Below are 20081 nucleotides of genomic sequence, written 5' to 3'. Positions count from 1 at the left end.
CAGGTGTGGAGGATTCCCTGGTCCTGAATGGGGTAACTGTGCCCCTGAAGGACCAGGTGTGCAGCCTGGGAGTCATTTTGGACTCACCGCTGTCTATGGAGGTGCAGGTCAAATCTGTATCCAGGGCAGCTGTTTACCAGCTCCATCTGGTACGTAGGCTGAGACCCTATCTGCCTGCAGACTGTCTTGCCAGAGTGGTGCATGCTCTGGTTATCTCCCGCTTGGACTACTGCAATGCACTCTACGTGGGGCTACCTTTGAAGGTGACCCGGAAACTACAACTAATCCAGAATGTGGCAGCTAGACTGGTGACTGGGAGAGGTCGCCGAGACCATATAACACCGGTCTTGAAAGACCTACATTGGCTCCCAGTACGTTTCCGAGCACAATTCAAAGTGTTGGTGCTGACCTTTAAAGCCCTAAACGGCCTCGGTCCAGTATATCTGAAGGAGCGTCTCCATCCCCATTGTTCTGCCCGGACACTGAGGTCGAGCTCTGAGGGCCTTCTGGCGGTTCCCTCACTGTGAGAGGCCAAGTTACAGGGAACCAGGCAGAGGGCCTTCTCGGTAGTGGAGCCCGCCCTGTGGAACGCCCTCCCATCAGATGTCAAAGCAATAAACAACTACCTGACGTTCAGAAGACATCTGAAGGCAGCCCTGTTCAGGGAAGCTTTTAATATGTGACATTTTAGTGTATTTTTCATCTTTGTTGGAAGCCGCCCAGAGTGGCTGGGGAAACCCAGCCAGATGGGCGGGGTACAAATAATAAATTATTATTATTATTATTATTATTATTATTATTATACCAGCGTTATACAGGCAGAGGGCCTTCTCGGTGGTGGCTCACTCTCCCATCAGATGTCAAGGAAATCAGCAACTATCCTGCTTTTAAAAGACATCTGAAGGCAGCCCTGTTTAGGCTTTTAAATGCGGGTGTTCCTGGTCAACGATCCTTTAAAACGCCCCCAAACTCTTTCCCAATCTTTTGCTCCCCAAGAAAGAAGAGCAAAAATTTTCCCTTTCAAAAGCAGCCGTGTGATTTCAGCCCACATCTTACCGCTCACTCAGAAGTTAGTAACCTAGTGTACTTTTCCGTGTATAAGACTAGCATTGTTTTTTTACTAAAAAATAATGTTAAAGGGGGGGTAGTTTTATACCCGGGGGCCATCTCCCCCCCATTTTCTTAATTTTGAGTCCCCCAAGATAAAGGTAAAGGACCCCAACAGTTAAGTCCAGTCCAAAATAGGGGTGTCTTACACATGGGGACATGTTATACACGGAAAAAGCCTGTAATTAGCTGTATGTGCTCAGTTATCAGCAAGTACTGTACTTTTCTGTGTAGAAGACGAGGTTTTATATAAGACTCAAGGCTTCAAAGAGCCCTCGGTGACCACGGCTGGTGGGCGATTTGCGGCAATGCCCCCTAAAAAAAGCTCAACAACAAAATTTTTAGACCCCCCAAAATAGGGGAAGGGAAGTGTGGTCTATTTGGATGTGCAAAGCTTCAGCCTAAATGTCAGCTGACATCTGGGAAGCATAGCAAAAAAGCAAGAGGATGCCAGCGAGGTTGAATCTTTCTGTTAAAAAAGAATGATTTAAATCAAGTCTTCCTGACTAGTGATTGAAATCCAGTCTTCCTGAATCGTGATTGAAATCAAATCCACCCGGGTTATCAGTAAGTACATTTGGATGTGCGAAGCTTGAGCGTAAACTTTGGCTGGCATCCACAGAGCATGGCGAGAAAGAAAGAGGATGCCAGCGAGGTCGAACCTTTCCGTAAATAAAAAAGTGATTTTAAGCAAGGTTAGCAGCAGGTAGGATGCTAAGGCAGAGCTTTTATTGAACATCACGTATCGGATGGGGAGGGGGGAGATGCCAGGCACCTCTTAAGGATGTGGATGGGGAAGCTTAAAATGCGGGCAGGCGAGTGGGCAGGTTGTCTCCAAGCACACAGATCGAACCCCTCTGTGGAAGAGGTGAGGCCACGCCCCCTTTGCCCCTGGCTCCTCCCCTTACAGCTTCTTGGCGCAGGTGGGGCAGTAGACTTGCTCGCTGTGGAAGACGAAGGGCTTGTTGGCCAGCGGGATGGAGCACTTCTTGCAGTTGAAGCAGTAGTCGTGCCAGGAGTGGCCTTCATGGCTGACCACGGTGGTGCCTTTCCCGAAACCTGCCGGTTCAGGGGAGGAGCAGGAAGGGAAGGGTTAAAAAGGAAGGAGAAGGAAGCACACAGGTCACTTCATTCAGGAATAGGCAAACTTGGCCCCCCAGCTGTTTTGGGACTACAACTCCCATCACCTCTAGCTAACAGGACCAGTGGTCAGGGGTGGTGGGCGTTGTGGTCCCAAAACAGCTGGAGGGCCGAGTTTGACCACCACTGCAGTAGTCCAAGCAGGAGATCACCAGAGCAGGTGCCACTCTGGGCAGGTGGGGTCTCATCCTGCATCCCAGATGGAGCTGCCCTGGACACAGAACGGACCTGCACCCCCATGAGTCCAAAATAGGCTGAGGAGCTGGTCCTTCAGAGGCACAGTTGCCCCGTTCATGGCCAGGGGGCCCACCCACAACCAGACTTCTGCCTTGCCAGTATCTGACCTCAACCTGTTAACCGCCACCCGTCCTCCAACCGCCTCCAGGCACTCACCCTCGACCCATCACTAACCCACCTGTGATTGAGTTCTTGCAACCGCTGCATTTCTTGGCCACAAAGGACTTGTAGCAATCGACGCAGTAGAATTGATCCTCCACAGCTGTGAAGCGTTGCCCTCCCAGTTTCTTGGAGCAGGTAGCACACACAAAGCACTCAGAGTGGTATGGCTGCTCCTGGTAGGCGACCCCTCCGCAGGTGATGGCCTGGGGAAGCAAGTCAGAGGTCAAGCGCTGCTTGGACTGCTGGGGAACCATTCGTCCCAGCTGCCCCCAAACCCTGTGTCACCTGTGAAAGCTTTCTCTCTTCTGTTTAAAGCAGGGTGTATAAAAATCAATGATTTAAAAATAAATAAATAAATCAGATTTTTTTTTGGGGGGGGGATAAATTTGAATTTATTTGACAACCATTTGTATTTAAATTTTTCATTCAATTTAAATTTTATTTACAGTGGTTTGCATATGTCTTGGTTTGCATATGTTTTGGATTACAAACACGTCCAACCCGGAAGGGCGTGTCCCGGTTCACAACCTTTTTTGGATGACAACCCCTTTTTTGGATTACGAAAAAAATTTTTGGGAGGCCCCATTGACGAAAGGGCGCCTTGGGTGACAACCTGTTTTGGTTTACGAATGGACCTCCGGAATGGATTATGGTTGTAAACCAAGGTACCACTGTACAACAGGGGTCAAAAAACTTTTTTGGCAGTGGGCCGGTCCACTGTCCCTCAGACCTTGTGGGGGGCTAGACTATATTTTTTGGGGGGAAATGAACGAATTCCTATTCCCCACAAATAACCCAGATATGCATTTCAAATCAAAGCACACATTCTACTCATGTAAAAACACACTGATTCCCAGACCGCCCACGGGCCAGATTTAGAAGGTAATGGGGCCAGATCCGGGCCCCAGTCCTTAGTTTGCCTACCCATGATTTACAACATAAATCCACCACAACTCAAATCAACAAATCCACTACCATTAGACATGAACATAACATAAAAGAAACGACAAAATAAAAGACTTCCTTTATGCTGTGCATGGCCTCCTTATTTCCTTCTTATAAACTGTTTCCTTTATGAATTATTATTACAATTTTTTCAAATTATGACTTTAAAAACCCCACCAAGTCTTTATTTTGATTTAAATGGGATTTATTTATTTTTTTAATTCAAATCGGGATTTAAAAAATAAAATCTTTGGGAGGAAAAATCTTTCTAAATATACTTTTCTGTTTAAGTTACATTATAGTCCAAAAGCTATTCATCGGGATTTGTTTTTAAGTGCTAAAACTCAGTCTAAGGTTTGTTGTTGTTGTTTAAATCGTTTAACCGCATCAGTTAACAAACATGGATCCATATACTATCATGTTATTGTTTTAGTGAAATAAATTGTTTACATTGTTATGAAGGAAATGATTCTTTTTCTCCTTCCAATCCTGTATAGCAGAAAAATTGTCCAAATAGAAACAGTTAACTTATTAAACCTCATAATCATTTCATCATTGTCTGTCAATGTATTTCTAATAGTAGAACCAAATCAGTCACTTTTTAAATAATAATTTTATTAAGTTTTCCATTTAACAATCCAATCATATCACATTAATTATTCCAAATTATACCAATACATATTGCATAATTCAAATATTTTGCCAAATTTTAATTTTTTTGTTGGGGGTTCCCATGTTTCGAGCTCAGTAAGGATCCAATCATCTCATATTTCTGCTGCTTTTGATATTCACAAATCCCATCTTCCAGTCTTCTTCTTGTTATCATTTTTCTTCTTAATAGCCTCTGAGTTGTTTTCGCAGGCGAGTTCAACCAAACATTGTTATATTTCTGTGTGAACTTTGTAAGGCTCTCCTTAAATCACCACACACTGATCCAACAGTCCTGTTCAAGTGGCAGGCGCCATTTTAGTCTGTTCCGATGTAATAAAGTCTTAAGCGTCTGCTCATTAATTTTCCCAGACCAGTTGCACCATAAATCAGTCTTTCCAGGGGAGGGTTTGTTGACTCAAAGACACAATCCAAACATGATAACAAAGCAATGGCTCACCTCCCCCTCTCACTATCAATCTCGCAACTTAGTCTGTCTCATAATGGCAGATCCCGATTAAGTGTGTCATCAGAGAGCCTTTCATTTTCTTTCCATATCTTCTAAAAAGCAAAGCCTTTAGTTAATATTTTTGTTTCCACACAGTCTATTCCACACAGTTGTTTTCCAATCTCACTTGCTATCAGTCATGTGACGGTTCTTCTAGGGGAGGGGTTGTTAGGCAGTATCGTAAATAAAAGAAGAAGCTTCCCCCTCCTTTTCGTTCCGTTTCCACATACCGACATAGCTGTAATTCTTAGAGGTAATCTTCTGTTCAGTTCATTCCCGTCGCTTTTAACTTCTCAGTGGCTAGCTTAATTAGCAGTTAAAATATCCTTTCTTTCGCTCGAAACATGTGCATTTACTTTTTATATCCAATCGTTAATCTTAAGTAATGCAACTAGTGTCGCTCTCAGAAGTAGCGTCAGGGAGATCCAGAGCTCACTCGAGGGCTTTCTGTCCAGTGCCCCCCCCTCCTTCTTTCGAACTCAGGGGTGATTTATGGGCAGCCGCGGACGAGGCTGCACCTTCCCATCCCCTGGGAAGAAATCGGGAGGCTGATGTACTCCCATAATCAGCCCCTAAATTACCCCGTGTGAGCCAGAGAGATGGTATTGTCGGCCATCTTCCAAGGCGCTCCTAGCAGCCCCCCCCAAAATCAGTCATTTTTTATTTAACTTTGAAAACTACTCTGAAAATTTATTATTCCAAAAAGGAAACCTTCCTTCGCTTGTAAATATTAAGAGGATGCCAGCAAGGTCAAACCTTTATGTAAAAAAAGGATTTAAATAAAGTCTGACTGACTAGTGATTTAAATATCTAGTCAGTCTTGATTTAAATCACGAAATTTTTTTAGGATTGAAGTTGCTGAGCTTTTTAAAGGATTTTACCCCAGGACATATACTGCCATGCGGGCCAGATTAAATTGACCGGCTAGTCAGATTAGGCCCCCAAAACGGACTTTGGACATGCCTGCCCTATCCCTTTCCCCTATCCCATGGGTAGGCAAACTAAGGCCCCATTGCCTTCTAAATCCGGCTGGCGGACGGTCCAGGAATCAGCGTGTTTTGACATGAGTAGAATGTGTGCTTTTATTTAAAACGCATCTCTGGGTTATTTGTAGGGCATAGGAATTCATTGATTTTCCCCCTCTCAAAATCTGGTCCGGCCCCCCACAAGGTCTGAGGGACAGTGGACCAGTCCCCTGCTGAAAATGTTTGCTGACCCATGCCGTATCCCTATCCCCTATCCCTATCCCTAACTCCTATCTGTAGCCCCTATTCCTATTCCTAACCCCTAACCCCTATCCCTATCACCTATTCATTCCTATCCCTATCCCTATCTATAACCCCTATCCCCATCCCCTATCCCAGGAGTGGCCAGCTCCCAAGAGACTGCGATCTACTCACAGAGTTAAAAACTGGCAGTGATCACGATCTACCTGTTGGACATGCCTGCCCTATCCCTTGTTAGGCTATTTCCGTTCCACCTTAAAAAAGGGACAGGCTGTTGTGAGTCACAGCCTGCGTATTTCCTGCTCACAGGAAGTCTCTGTTTTGTATATAGCTTTTGTTCTCTCTCTGTGCCTCGACAAGCAGGCAGGCAGTCATGTTTTTTCCTTTGTTCTGACCACTGATGAATAAAGCTGTAAATATGCTGCTCTCCTGAGTGCATCTTTCGTTGTGCGAACTCTGCGAAAAGGGCGTGCATGAGTCCTGAGATGTGGACAGCTATTTCCGAGGCTCGTGTCGCTAATTGACTGATACTGTATTTGCGGGAGATTGATGGATCGTCCTGAGACGACGTGGAGGCATGATGGCCTTTGTCTCCCTGGCAGTATCCCAACATCCCTAACCCCATGAGCGCCGCAACCCCATCGCCGCCTTGGACTGGACTGAACCATCCAGGGGTCCCTTGACCCTGACCTTATCTCCACCATATATCCTCCGTTCAAGAACTGCACCAAGATAGGAGAGTGGGCCGAAAGGAGAGTGGGCCGATAGGAGAGCCGAAAGGAGAGTGGGCACATCTTCCTCCTTCTGAACCAGCGGAGGAAACTCTGATAATGAACACAGCTCCAAGCCCTTTGGAGGAAAGCCAGGATCCGAATGGGATCCAGGTAAGCGAGGGGGGGTGGGTCGGCCCAACTTACCTGCTTACACTTTATGCAGGTCTTGGCAAATTTCTGCTCATGGCAGGAGGTGCAATAAATCTCATCATCCTTGGGGAAGAAGCTGGCGGTGCCAATCACCTGCCTGCACTGGCTGCAGGTGAAGCACTCCTTGTGCCAGGCAGTCTTCTTGTATTCCACATTCTGGTCGCCTGCAAAGAGAGGGAGGGAAGGAGGTGGTGCTCGCTGCCAGATTGATGCAATTCATAACGCTGAGAAAATTGTGATTCAAGAAAGGCAAGCTGACAGCTATAATAATAATAATAATAATAATAATAATAATTTATTACTTATACCCCGCCCATCTGGCTGGGTTTCCCCAGTCACTCTGGGCAGCTCCCAATTGAATATTAAAAACACAAGACACTAGGGGATAAGGATAGGGGTTATAGATAGGAGTTACAGATAGGAATAGGGGTTAGGGATAGGAGATAGGGATAGGGATAGGGATAGGGCAGGGATGTCCAACAGGTCGATTGTGATCTACTGGTAGATCCCCGTGAGGTTTTGGTAGATAGTGGTTGATGTCTGGCTCATTGCTGAAACTGACTCCTGCCATGCCCTCTCACCCCGCCCTCTGTTGTTGTATGATCTCTGGAAGGGAAGACGGAGTTTTCTCTGTGCTGCTGTTTTGATCCATAGCAATCTTTTTTTGAGTGACTTTAACCCCCCCCCCTTTTTAACGGGGCTTTCCTCCTCCCTCAAAAAAGCTTGACACACACACACATACAATGACAAGTTCAAAATATATGAAAGACTCTCGTGTTGTGGCGGAGGAAAGTCACAGAAAAAGAATGAAAGAGGAAATGGGGATTTTATCAATGTCATAACTGACACTGCAGATTCTGCATAAGAATGAAATGAAATAATGATGAAAATTAATAATAATAATAATAAATCTCTTGGACTATATTACACTGAATATAGTGGGGTGGGGTTGGAAAAATGCTTGTGTGCTCCTCCAGGTCATAAATCCCATGTGAATCAGAAGCAACAGTTCGCAACTCTGCTTTCTGCAAGCAATGATGCCTGAATGTTCATTTGACAATGAAAAGGAAACAAACCATTATTGCAGAATATTCTGCTACCAGATTCAGAGGGAACTCTCTGTTTCCACTTTTAAATACCCGCCGAAAACTCTATTCCAACAGACAATGAAGAATACCTATTTCCACAATAGCTACCTGATTTCTGGTTTTGATTATATGGTTCTTGCCATCTGGCTTTGTTAAGAGCTGCCTCAGCTCTTAACTATCTACCTGTTATGAAATAATAAATACTGTTTTTCCCCGTCTATAAGACGGCCCCATGCATAAGATGCCCTCTATTTGGGGGGACTCAGATTGAAGAAAACGAGGGGGGTGAGATGGATCCGTGTATAAGACGCCGTCTCATTTTTGACATTATTTTTTAGGGGGGGAACCTAGTCCTATAAACGGGGAAGTACGATAATTTTTAATAAAGCTAGAACAGGTGTCGGCAAACTCGGTCCTCCAGCTATTTGGGGACTACAACTCCCATCATCCCTAGCTAACAGGATCAGTGGACAGGGATGATGGGAGTTGTAGTCCCCAAACATCCGGAGAGCCGAGTTTGCCTATGCCAGAGCTAGAAAAACAAAAGACATCTATACCTAGGTATTCCCAAAATGTGGATCTACTGTTTCACTCAAGGACTTTTGATTTTGTGTGCTCGTTTACCAAAGCTGTGGTGCTTGTCATTCGCAATGGTGGCGCTTCTCCGACTCTACGGTGGCACTTGTCGTGCGTGCAAAATTAACTAAATTTTGGGGGCGCTAGGCGGGTTTTTGCACCCCAGCTGCGCATGTGCGAAGGGCTAAACTAACTTTTGTCCAGAAAGTTGTGATGGGGGATGAGTGTTCAGACCCCAGGGCCCTCACTTGTGGGGTGCCTCATGGTTCTGTCCTCTGCTTTTTAACATCTACATGCAGCCACTGGGAGAGATCATCAGGGGGCTGGGGCTGGGGGTCCATCAATATGCAGATGATACCCAGCTCTACCTCTCTTTCAAATCAGAACCAGTGAAGGCGGTGAAGGTCCTGTGTGAGTGCCTGGAGGCGGTTGGGGGATGGATGGGGGCTAATGGATTGAAGTTGAATCCTGACAATATGGAAGTACTGTTTTTGGGGGACAGGGGGCGGGCTGGTGTGGAGGACTCCCTGGTCCTGAATAGGGTAACTGTGCCCCTGAAGGACCAGGTGCGCAGCCTGGGAGTCATTTTGGACTCACAGCTGTCCATGGAGGTGCAGGTCAATTCTGTATCCAGGGCAGCTGTTTACCAGCTCCATCTGGTACGCAGGCTGAGACCCTACCTGCCTGCGGACTGTCTCGCCAGAGTGGTGCATGCTCTAGTTATCTCCCGCTTGGACTACTGCAATGCGCTCTACATGGGGCTACCTTTGAAGGTGACTCGGAAACTACAACTAATCCAGAATGCGGCAGCTAGACTGGTGACTGGGGGCGGCCGCCGAGACCACATAACACCCGTCTTGAAAGACCTATATTGGCTCCCAGTACGTTTCCGAGCACAATTCAAAGTGCTGGTGTTCACCTTTAAAGCCCTAAACGGCCTCGTCCCAGTATACCTGAAGGAGCGTCTCCACCCCCATTGTTCTGCCCGGACGCTGAGATCTAGCGCCGAGGGCCTTCTGGCGGTTCCCTCATTGCGAGAAGCAAAGCTACAGGGAACCAGGCAGAGGGCCTTCTCGGTAGTGGTGCCCGCCCTGTGGAACGCCCTCCCATCAGATGTCAAAGCGATAAACAACTACCTGACATTCAGAAGGCATCTTAAGGCAGCACTGTTCAGGGAAGTTTTTAATGCGTGATATTTTAGTGTATTTTTGGTTTCTATGGAAGCCGCCCAGAGTGGCTGGGGAAACCCGGCCAGATGGGCAGGGTACAAATAATAAATTATTATTATTATTATTATTATTATTATTATTATTATTATTATTATTATAAACTTAGTTGGTCTCTAAGGTGCTACTGGACAATTTATATATTTTTTTATATATTTCGACTGCATCAGACCAACACGGCTACCTACTTGAATCTATGCTATTTTTGTGATAGACAACAGACAGGAGAAAACTGGGTCGACTTATTTGTAGAACATCATTCCTGTTTATAAACCCAATAATAATTATTATTATTTAAAAGCTTTGGAAAGATTTTTCCTCCCAAAGCATTTTAAATCAAAAAATTCTGATTGCAATAAAAAAAATCTGATTTAAATAAAAAAAATGATTTTTATTTTTTTAAAAAATTCATTGATTTTTATCACATTGGGTAGTGAGCGGGTGCTTCCTGCTGAGACCTTGGCGTACCGCCATCAGTCAAACCATGCTGGCCAACATGACCAGTGGTCTAACTCAGTATAAGGCAAGCTCATATAGGGACCTAGGAAACTGCCTTCTTCCAAGTCAGACCATTGGGCCTATCTAGCTCAGCAGTGTCCTTGTTGGACAATGAAGAAAAATAAGCTAGCCTTGAGGTATCTGCTCCTGTCTGCATTTGAGTGATTGAGACAGCATGCCAAGCGTCTGTCTGGTTCCTGAAGCCAGGCAAGGGCTTCACAGTTCTCTTTTACCTAATGTACCAGGATGGATAGGATTTAAATCAAATCAATTTAAATCACTAGTCAGTAAGACTTGATTTAAATGATTTTTGCAGAAAGGTTCAACCTTGCTGGCATCATCTTCATATTGACAACCAGAGGAAGGTTTCATTTTTGGAATCATAAATTTCCAGAGTAGTTTTCACTGTTATATAAAAAATGACTGATTTGGCTCTACTCTTAGAAATACATTGACAGATAATGTTGAAATGATGGTGAGGTTTAATAAGTTAACTGTTTCTATTTGGATAACTTTTCTGCTGTACTTGAATGGAAGGAGATAATCATTTCCTTCGTAACAATTTATTTAACTAAAACAATATCATGATAGCATATGTATCCATGTTGGTTAACTGATGTGGTTAAAAATATTTTTTTAAAAAGACTGAGTTTTAGCACACATGAAAAACTGAAAACAAATCCTTATTTCCTGAAGAACAGCCTCTAGACTATAGTGTTACTTAAATAGAAAACTATATTTAGAAAGATTTTTCCTCCAAAAGCGTTTTATTTTAAAAATCTGATTTTTTTAAAAAAATCTGATTTAAATAAAAAAAATCCGATTTAAATTTTTAAAAATCCGTGTTTGTTTGTTTTTTAAAAAATAAAAATCACTGATTTTCACCCACCCTGTAATGTACCTATGTAAAAACAGACCATGATTTCAGCACCAGTGCCATTTTTCTAGAAAAAGAGGTGACACGAACCCTTCCCTCATTCTCTTCTAAGAATGGCAATGGAAAGGTGCCAGAACCCACCTGGGATTGAGTTCTGGCAAGTTCCAGCTGGAAAAAAAAAGCCCTGCGTGGCACGGACATCAATGACAGGGTCAAGCCACAAAACAGAATGAAGACGAGGAACCTGTGGCCCTCCCATCCCATTGGTCATGCTCATGCTTTTGAATATGCGCCGCTGGGGTGCAAACACCCGCCTGGCGCCCCCCAATTTCAACACGACTGATCTCAGGACCAACTCCTTCCCGCGTTCCCGCCCAGGCAAAGCCAAGCGTGCCAGGTGGCCTCCACGGCCGCGCGCCCTGGCTGCAGACCGCCAGGCAGGATGGAACCATGGAAAAGCCACATGCGCGCCAGGCTCCGCAGCCCGGAGCTATGTGGCGGGGCTCCTGGAATTTTTCCTCCCTCTCTGGCTGCCCATTTGGAGTAGTGGGTCGAGGTGGGTAATGCTACCGGAGGCACAGGGCCTTCTCCGGCGCGTCCTGCCTGTGGACTGCCTCATCAGAGTGGTGCATGCGCAGGTTATCTCCCGCTTGGACTACTGCAATGCGTTCTACGTGGGGCTACCTTTGAAGGTGACCCGGAAACTACAACTAATCCAGAATGCGGCATCTACACTGGGGACTGGGAGTGGCTGCCAGGACCACATAACACCGGTCCTGAGAGATCTGCATTGGCTCCCAGGACGTTTCTGAGCACAAATCAAAGTGTTGGAGCTGACCTTTAAAGCCCTAAACGGCCTCAGTCCTGTATACCTGAAGGAGTGTCTCCACCATGAAGGACTTCTGGTGGTTCCCTCATTGCGAGAAGTGAGGTTACAGGGAACCAGGCAGAGGGCTTCTCGGTATTGGCGCCCACCCTGTGAAACACCCTCCCATCAGATGTCAAGGAAAGTAGCAGCTATCCTATTTTTAAAAGACATCTGAAGGCAGCCCTGTTTGGGGAAGTTTTTAATGTTTAATGCTGTATTGTGTTTTTTACACTTGATTGGGAGCCACCCAGGGTGGCTGGGGGAAATCAGCCAGATGGGCGGGGTAGAAATAATAAATTATTATTATTATTATTATTATTATTATTATTATTATTATTAGGTCGCTGGGTGGGTCTTTGCATCCCAGCAGTGCTCATACTCAAGACAGCCCTGGTTTTGTGCGCAAAGTTAAAAATGAATTCATGTTATGTAAGTATCTTGGTAAGAGAAATGTTCCGTAAGCCTGCTGGCCGTCCCAGGGCAATGCTCCATGATCGAGGGGGGCAAGAAGCAAAGGGGCGCAAGGCAGCCGAGAGGAGTCCTACCTGCCACGATGGGCTTCTGGCAGCCCTTGCAGTGGGGGGCCTGATCCATAGTGCACTTGTTGCACCACACTTTGTTGTGCTCCTTCAGCATGAAGGGCTCATTGACCAGAGACACAGAGCACTTAAAGCAGTGGAAGCAGTTCTCGTGCCAGTAGCGGTTCTTGAAATGCAGTTCCTGGAGGGAGGGAGGAGGAGAAGGCAGCAGAACTGAGGTTGAATCCTGACAAGACAGAAGTCCGGTTGTGGGGGGGCAGGTGGGGGGGGGGGACTCCCTGGTCCTGATGTATCTGTCTGTCTATCTATCTATCTATCTATCTATCTAATCAATCATATCTCTCTCTCTCTCTCTCTCTCTCTCTCTCTCTCTCTCTCTCTCTCTCACAGCCTTAGCTTATTGAGCTTCCATTCCAATTTCTCTACACATTTCCCCTCCACCCGATGATTTTCACTGTTTCCCATTTAAAGGCAAGAGTGTGTTGGGGGGAGGATTGCATAGAGTTTTTTGTAGCTCTCCCCTACCCCAGTAATTTTTTGTACACAATAAGGATTTGGCGATCTACCAGGATCGGCCACAGATCTACCGGTAGATCATCCCTGCCTGTGTGAGAAGCTTGCCTCAAGTCAGCCGCTGTGCATTCAAAAGGGGAATGCACTCTGCTCAGCAAAGGGACTTGCTAGCGCAAGTTAGGAAGAAATATATAAAAACAATATGTGTCTATGTGGCCATCCTGTCTTTTTATAGTAGTGTCCAGAAAATGTATTTATTGCATAGATTCATTCTATGTTAGGTTGATGGTGGGGTGAAAGCCATTCCATTGAATGTCCGGTGGAAGGTGCACAGGGTCTGCTGACCATGTGTCCAGAATCCAAAGGCTATTCATCAGGAAATAAGGATTTGTTTACAGTTTTTCATGTGTGCTGCTTGGGGACTAGAATGCCCATCATCCCTGACTGCTGGTCCTGTTAGCTTGGGATGATGGGCGTTGTACTCCCAAAACATCTGGAGGGCTGAGTTTGCCTATGCCTGTATTAAACAGCGGGTCCTCTCCCGCCTCCCTAAACAGCCCCACACTTTAGGGGGGGGGGGGAAGTGTGGGATAGAAATATCCATTAAGCCAGGCATAGGCAACCTTGGCCCTCCAGATGCTTTGGGACTGAGGCAGTTGATCAAGGCCTGTATCTTAAAATAAGCTTAACAATATATTTGCAAAATGCTTGTATGTTTCATGCCAGGAAGAAACCAGCTGGCTGAGTACTTTTGCAGTTGTTTATCCTCTTGAACAGGGCCCCTCATTGATTTATAGCAGTACCTCGAAGTTGTAAAAGGAGCAAAAGCTGGGAGCAAAGGTCATACAATCAAGAATACAATCAAGCTGCAAAAACACTAACTGAGAGTTGGTAAATAGTTTACCATGTGCTTCCCATCAGCCACATTTTCCTAAGGTTAAAGGGCAAGAGCTAATGGGAAAAGCAGCTGGCTGGGAAAGGGGGGTGTAAAATGAAGAGGTTTTTCTCTTTCTGAGTTTCTTTTACTCTGCAAAGGCCTTTTCTGCTAAAAATCTATCTATGTTATGTATGAAATATATTGGCTTTAATGTAAGGATTTAGAAAGTAAGAAATGTTAGATTCTTATGTTAGATTCTTATTTCATTGATGGTGTGTGAGAAGGTGAACCCAAAATCTCTGTTACCATGAGCCATCTGTTTTAGCCATCTGTTATGGAGTGAAGGGGCAATAGAGCAATAGGGCAAAAAGGGCAAAAGGTGATCTGGTAATTAAGGTGCCTTGTCGAGGCAAATGCAAGATATATGACTACTTGTCTGCCATTTATGGATAGAAGGAAATATAGCTCTTTGTCTCCCATAAAAGGTAATAGGAAATGGGTGTATCTTTTAAGATTTGTTCTAGCACACAGCCAATAGGAATTTCAACCAGGCTGATTGGACAGAGGCAGCCAAAGGAGGAGTAAGGGGGCTGGGCTGAGGAAATATAAGTGCTGGCCACCAGGGCTGGAGTGTGCAGAGCTTTTGGTAACCATATACCACTGTGCCTATCATTTATTTGTCTGACAAATAAATTATTATTTTAATTTCTCTATTGCTGCGTTGAATATTTCATTCCAGCTAAGCGTTAACCACAAGCAGGGTGCTACAGGACTACAACTCCCATGATCCCTAGCTAACAGGACCAGTGGTGGGATGATGGGAATTGTAGTCCCAAAACTTCTGGAGGGCCAAGTTTGCCTATGCTTGCATTAAGCAAACAAGCAAGCTATTAAAATAACCACCTTGGAATTGGCCCCGATGGGTTTCTTGCACTCGGTGCAGGTGTTTGCGCAGAACTTCTCGAAGCATTTGAGGCAGCAGTGGCGCCCTTCCTTCTGCACATACTTCTTCCCGTGCAGGTTGTCCCGGCAATAGTGGCAATCAAAGCGCTCCGACATGGTGCCCACCGTGTAGCTGGTAGGCCCTGTAATAATAATAATAATAATAATAATAATAAGAAGAAGAAGAAGAAGAAGAAGAAGAAGTTGTTATTATTTAGGGCAAAGGAGGCAGGGAGGGAGACAGTGAAGCACATGGTCGGTGCACGGCAAATGGGAAAAGCACCTGCAGCTCGGAACATGGTGTGGGACAAGCATAAGCAACCTTTGGCCCTCCAGATGTTTTGGACTACAATTCCCATCATCCCTGACTACTGGTCCTGTTAGCTAGGGATCATGGGAGTTGTAGGCCAAAACATCTGGAGGGCCAAAGGTTGCCTATGCCTGCCTAAGAATAAAACTCATTCCCACACATGGGTCCACCTTTAGTTGTCCAGATCTTATCATAATGTGTAACAGGAAGCAAAGGTCAGCCAATAATAATAATAATAATAATAATTAATAATAATTTATTACTTATACCCGACCCATCTGGCTGGGTTTCCCCAACCACTCTGGGCAGCTTCCAACAGAAGGTTAAAAATACATTAAAATATCAGTAAATCAGTCATTCAAAACTTTCCTAAAGAGGGCTGCCTTCAGATGTCTTCTAAACATCAGATAGTTGTTTATCTCTTTGACATATGACAGGAGGGCGTTCCACAGGGTGGGCGCCACTACCGAGAAGGCCCTCTGCCTGGTTCCCTGTAACCTCGCTTCTCACAGGGAGGGAACCACCAGACGGCCCTCGGGTGGAGATGCTCCGGGTGGAGATGCTCCTTCAGGTCTACTGGGCTGTTTAGGGCTTTCAAGGTCAGCAGCAACACTTTGAATTGTGCTTGGAAACGTCCTGGGAGGGAGCCAATGTAGGTCTTTCAGGACCGGTGTTATGTGGTCCCGGTCAAATCCTTTATTTTACAGAAAAATTTTCAACCTTGCTGACATCCTCTTCACGTTGACCCGCGGAGGAAGGTTTCCTTTTGGGAAGACTAAAATCCTCCCCCCCCCTTTTTTTTTTATTACAGGAAGGTAAAAAAAAATTATATGCTATGAATTGGGCCCAGTGGATGTCATCTCGGGGGTCCCAGTCACCAGCCTGGCTGCTGCATTATGTTAGAATTTTTATGCAGCCGATGCTGCTGGTGTGATTAATATAAATCACATGAGATGTCTGAGAAGAGTGTGATAACGGAAGACTGTCTTATCTCTTCCGTCTGAGCATGTTATTGTAACTGTACTTTCACTTTTGCAGTTCTGCCAGAGCTTGGAGAACACAGACGTGATTATGGATTGTCTGTATAGAATCTAAATAAAATGTAGTTTAGATCTACGGATGTTTCTTTCTTCTTGCTGTGTGATGCTAGAAGACTTGTGTGCACTTTTCAGATGAAAAGTGTCACAGAGAGGCACTATGGAGATGAAGGGACATGCCATTCCAGAGACGTGCCTACTGGGAGACGCTCAGAGGTCGGGGGGGGGGTGCCATTTCCCCCAGAGCGTTTTTCCAACACATTTTGGATTAGTTTAAGTTTCCAGGTCACCTTCCAAGGTAGCCCCACGTAGAGCGCATTGCAGTAGTCCAAGCGGGAGATAACCAGAGCATGCACTGCTCTGGGCAGGTGGGGTCTCATCCTGTGTCCCAGATGGAGCTGCCCTGGACACAGAATGGACCTGTGCCCCCATGGGTCCAAAATGACCCCCAGGCTGTGCAGCTGGTCCTTCAGGGGCACAGTTGCCCCATTCAGGACCAGGGAGTCCCTCACACCCTGTCCCCCCAACAGAATACTTTTGTCTTGTCAGAATTCAAGACGTTGATGTTGAAGAATCGTCACTTCGACACTGGCAATTTTTGCTTCTTCCAGTACAGTTTGCCTGTGTCTTCCCAAATTTTTCGGAGACCCCGTTGATGGAATTTTTCAAGGAGTTGGAGGCAGCATTGATAAGTGGTCTGTGTTTCACAAGCAGACAGTCAGGTTGGTAGTACCATAGCAAATTTGGGTTTTTCTGCAAATGTCCCGGTCCTCAAACACTCTGCCCTTCAATCGGGAGAAAGCTGCACTCGCAGAGTTCAGGCAGTGCTGGATTTCGGCATCAACATCGGCCCTTGTGGAAAGAGAACTGCCCAGGTAGGAGAAGTGATTGACATTTCCCAACGTTACATGGATCAATAAACACCTAACTGGGTGATTCTCGACAAGGAGACCATCACAGCAGAGAACAGGAAACCAACGTTTAAAAAAAACAACAGCCAGGAGGACCTCTTGGACACAGAAAAAATATCTTTGAAACCTCACGTTCTGAAAGACGGTGTTTGAGATCTAGCACGGGGCCTGGGAGGTTGTCGGAATCAAGTCAAGCCTTCTCTTCTCCCAAACAAGGGCTTGAAATATCCAAACTATGCTGTTCCAGGGCCAGCTCTGTGTGGCCTTGTAAACCAAACAGTTTTGTTTGTCCGTTGACTTTTCCGTCTCTTTCTAAGAAGTCCTGGTTGTTCAGTATCCAAAGAATCCATTGCCTAGGTGCTGTACTTTTCCATGTATAAGACTAGGGGGTTTTTTACTTTAAAAAATGTTTAAAAAGGGGCCCTGTTTTCTTAAATTTGAGTCCCCCAAAATCTTATACACGGGGCATCTTATACACGGGAGCGTGTTATACACGGAAAAATACGGCAATTGGATGTTCTTTGATTTTATGGTCTTTTTAGAATGGGAGGTCACACATAATAGCCAATAGCCTAGCTGCTGTGCTTCTCAATATTCTCTGGGCGGCCTCTATTATTTTCTCCATCCTCAAAAAAACAACTTTCCTCCCTAAAGAAAGGTCTCCCACTTAGACCTGAACCCCCCCAAAAACAGGCTTTCCTCCTCCCAAAAAGGGGGTAGATCACTGCCAGTTTTTAACTCTGTGAGTAGATCACAGTCTCTTGGGAGTTGGCCACCCCTGCGATAGGGAACCCACTTAAGGTCTCTAGATGCTGTGCTCTTGGGTACCCCATACAGGAAAAAGGAGCGGTGTGGGTTTTTTATAACATGATGTGAGTCCCAGCAGCTCTTTGCAGAGCGGGACGGCCTGTTTTGCTTCCTAGTCCACTAAGGAACACATTGCTTCCATTCCAGCTATGTTAACCTTGACCTGTCTCCCATTCATCAGGCCAGCCGCCACCTCATCCATCAAGAGACAGGACACAGGAGACAGACAAACTCCCAGGGTTTTCCCAACAGTTCACATTCTTGGCTAAAATTGCTCTGGGCATTGATCGTCTTTCTTTCTTTCTTAAAATATTTTTTTATTAGTTTTTCTTTTTCAAAAATATTTTTTATTGGTGTTTTCATGTATACATCCTCTAACAATATTTCTCTAACAATTTTCCATATTTCCCCCCCTCCTCACCTGGACTTCCCTCATACTCCCATTTTGTTTTATTTCCATATTACTCACCCTGCGTGTTGTTTCCCAAAATTTCCCCAATGCATATAGTCTTGCTTTTGGTTATACACAATTGTGTTGGTTTATTCAAACCCTGCCAGTGAGTCCAATTCTTTATGTTGTCTCTTCATATATTCCGTAAATGGTTCTCATTCTCTTTTAAAGTCTTGGTTATCCTTTTCATGTAATTTATCTGTTAATTTTGCCAGTTCTGCATATTCCATAAGTTTCCCTTGCCATTATTCTTTCGTTGGTATTTCTTCTGTCTTCCAAGCTTGTGCTAATATAATTCTTGCTGCTGTTGTTGCAGACATAAATCATTTCCAATTTCCATTTTTTTCTAAATCTTGATCTAAAATTCCTAGGAGGAATGCTTCTGGTTTCTTAACAAAAGTCTTTTTAAAGATTTTTTTTCAATTCATTATATATCATTTCCCAATAATTTCTAACCCTTTTGCATTCCCACCACATATGATAAAATGTACCATATTTTTCTTTAAATTTCCAACAGGTTTTGGACCCCTTTTTATACTTTTTTGCCACTTTCTCTGGCGTAATATACCATCTATACATCATTTTAATATAATTCTCTTTCAATAAAATACAGTCTGTAAATTTTAAATTCACCTTCCACATCTTTTCTCAGTCTTCAAGTTGTATATTGTGACCTAAATCCTGAGCCCACTTTATTTGTGCTGACTTTACCATTTCATCCAGCATTTCCCCATATAACAGGAGATGATACATTTTTTAAAAGTAATTTTGTATCACTCTCAATTATCTCTTTTGGTAAGTTTGACACTGTGTAGCTGAGACCTTTCTTATTGTCTTCCTTAAACTGTTGGTTTAATTGTCTATGATGTAACCAACTTTGCAATGTAGTCTTTAGTTCCTCATATTCTTTTAGCTTCAACCCTTTCTCCACCTCTATTAATAATTCTCTGTATGTCAGCCAATTTCCTCTCTTGCTAAGAGGTTTTAATGCTAATGCTTCCACCAGCGAGAGCCACCATGGAGTTTTGGGTTCTAAAAAGGACGTTGATCTTCTTTCAAGCAACATCAGATCCTAGATTCAGGGGTTTTGGAACTCAAAGTTCAATGACAGATCTACAAGGCCAAACTGATCCCCAGAGAGAGCATGCTGCGAGAAAACACCCCAAAGAGAAAACAACAGAACGCTACTAGCGATCACATCCAGCTCCCAAGTTAAAATAGTTCAATGCCTCATCAGAGATTTGCAACCTCTCCTAGACGGCGACAGTTCCCTTTCCCAAGCTCTGGGAGGAAGACCTTTCCTCGCCTACTGTCAGCCGCCCAATCTTAAACAACTCCTCACCCAAAATCATACAGACTTAACATGGACACGGGTACCAGAGCCTACAATAAACCCAGGTGCCAACTTTGCTGCCCACACATGCCTGGATTGCACCATTGCTGGACCCAACAACACCAAACATCCCATACCTGAAGGAGCATCTCTATCCATTGTTCTACCCGGACACTGAGGTTCAGCGCCAAGGGCTTTCTGGTGGTTCCCTCACTGCAAGAAGCCAAGTTACAGGGAACCAGGCAGAGGGCTTTCTCGGTAGTGGCGCCCACCCCGTGGAACGCCCTCCCACCAGATGTCAAAGAGAAAAACAACTACCAGACTTTTAGAAG

The 20081-nt window shown here is 44.9% G+C and overlaps 1 protein-coding gene across 3 annotated transcripts in view; it reads right to left on the bottom strand.

Annotated features, from left to right (window-relative positions):
• Positions 1-1814: 1814 nt before the first annotated feature.
• Positions 1815-20081, bottom strand: part of LOC310668850 (four and a half LIM domains protein 1-like) — a 217032-nt gene continuing 198765 nt past the window's right edge. For all 3 annotated transcript variants that reach the window (XM_083422203.1, XM_083422204.1, XM_083422202.1), the window contains exons 2-6: positions 14862-15043; positions 12575-12749; positions 6891-7060; positions 2663-2849; positions 1815-2166 (exon numbers count right to left, since the gene is read on the bottom strand). In XM_083422203.1, the coding sequence (XP_083278329.1) occupies positions 2012-2166; positions 2663-2849; positions 6891-7060; positions 12575-12749; positions 14862-15017 (843 nt within the window). In that variant the 5' untranslated portion in view covers positions 15018-15043 and the 3' untranslated portion in view covers positions 1815-2011. The remainder of the gene's footprint in view (positions 2167-2662; positions 2850-6890; positions 7061-12574; positions 12750-14861; positions 15044-20081) is intronic.

This window comes from Podarcis tiliguerta, assembly GCF_965153285.1.
Source record: "Podarcis tiliguerta genome assembly, chromosome: W".
NCBI lineage: Eukaryota > Metazoa > Chordata > Lepidosauria > Squamata > Lacertidae > Podarcis > Podarcis tiliguerta.
Note: the sequence above shows the minus strand (reverse complement) of the source record. Positions and strands in the feature narration are given on the sequence as shown.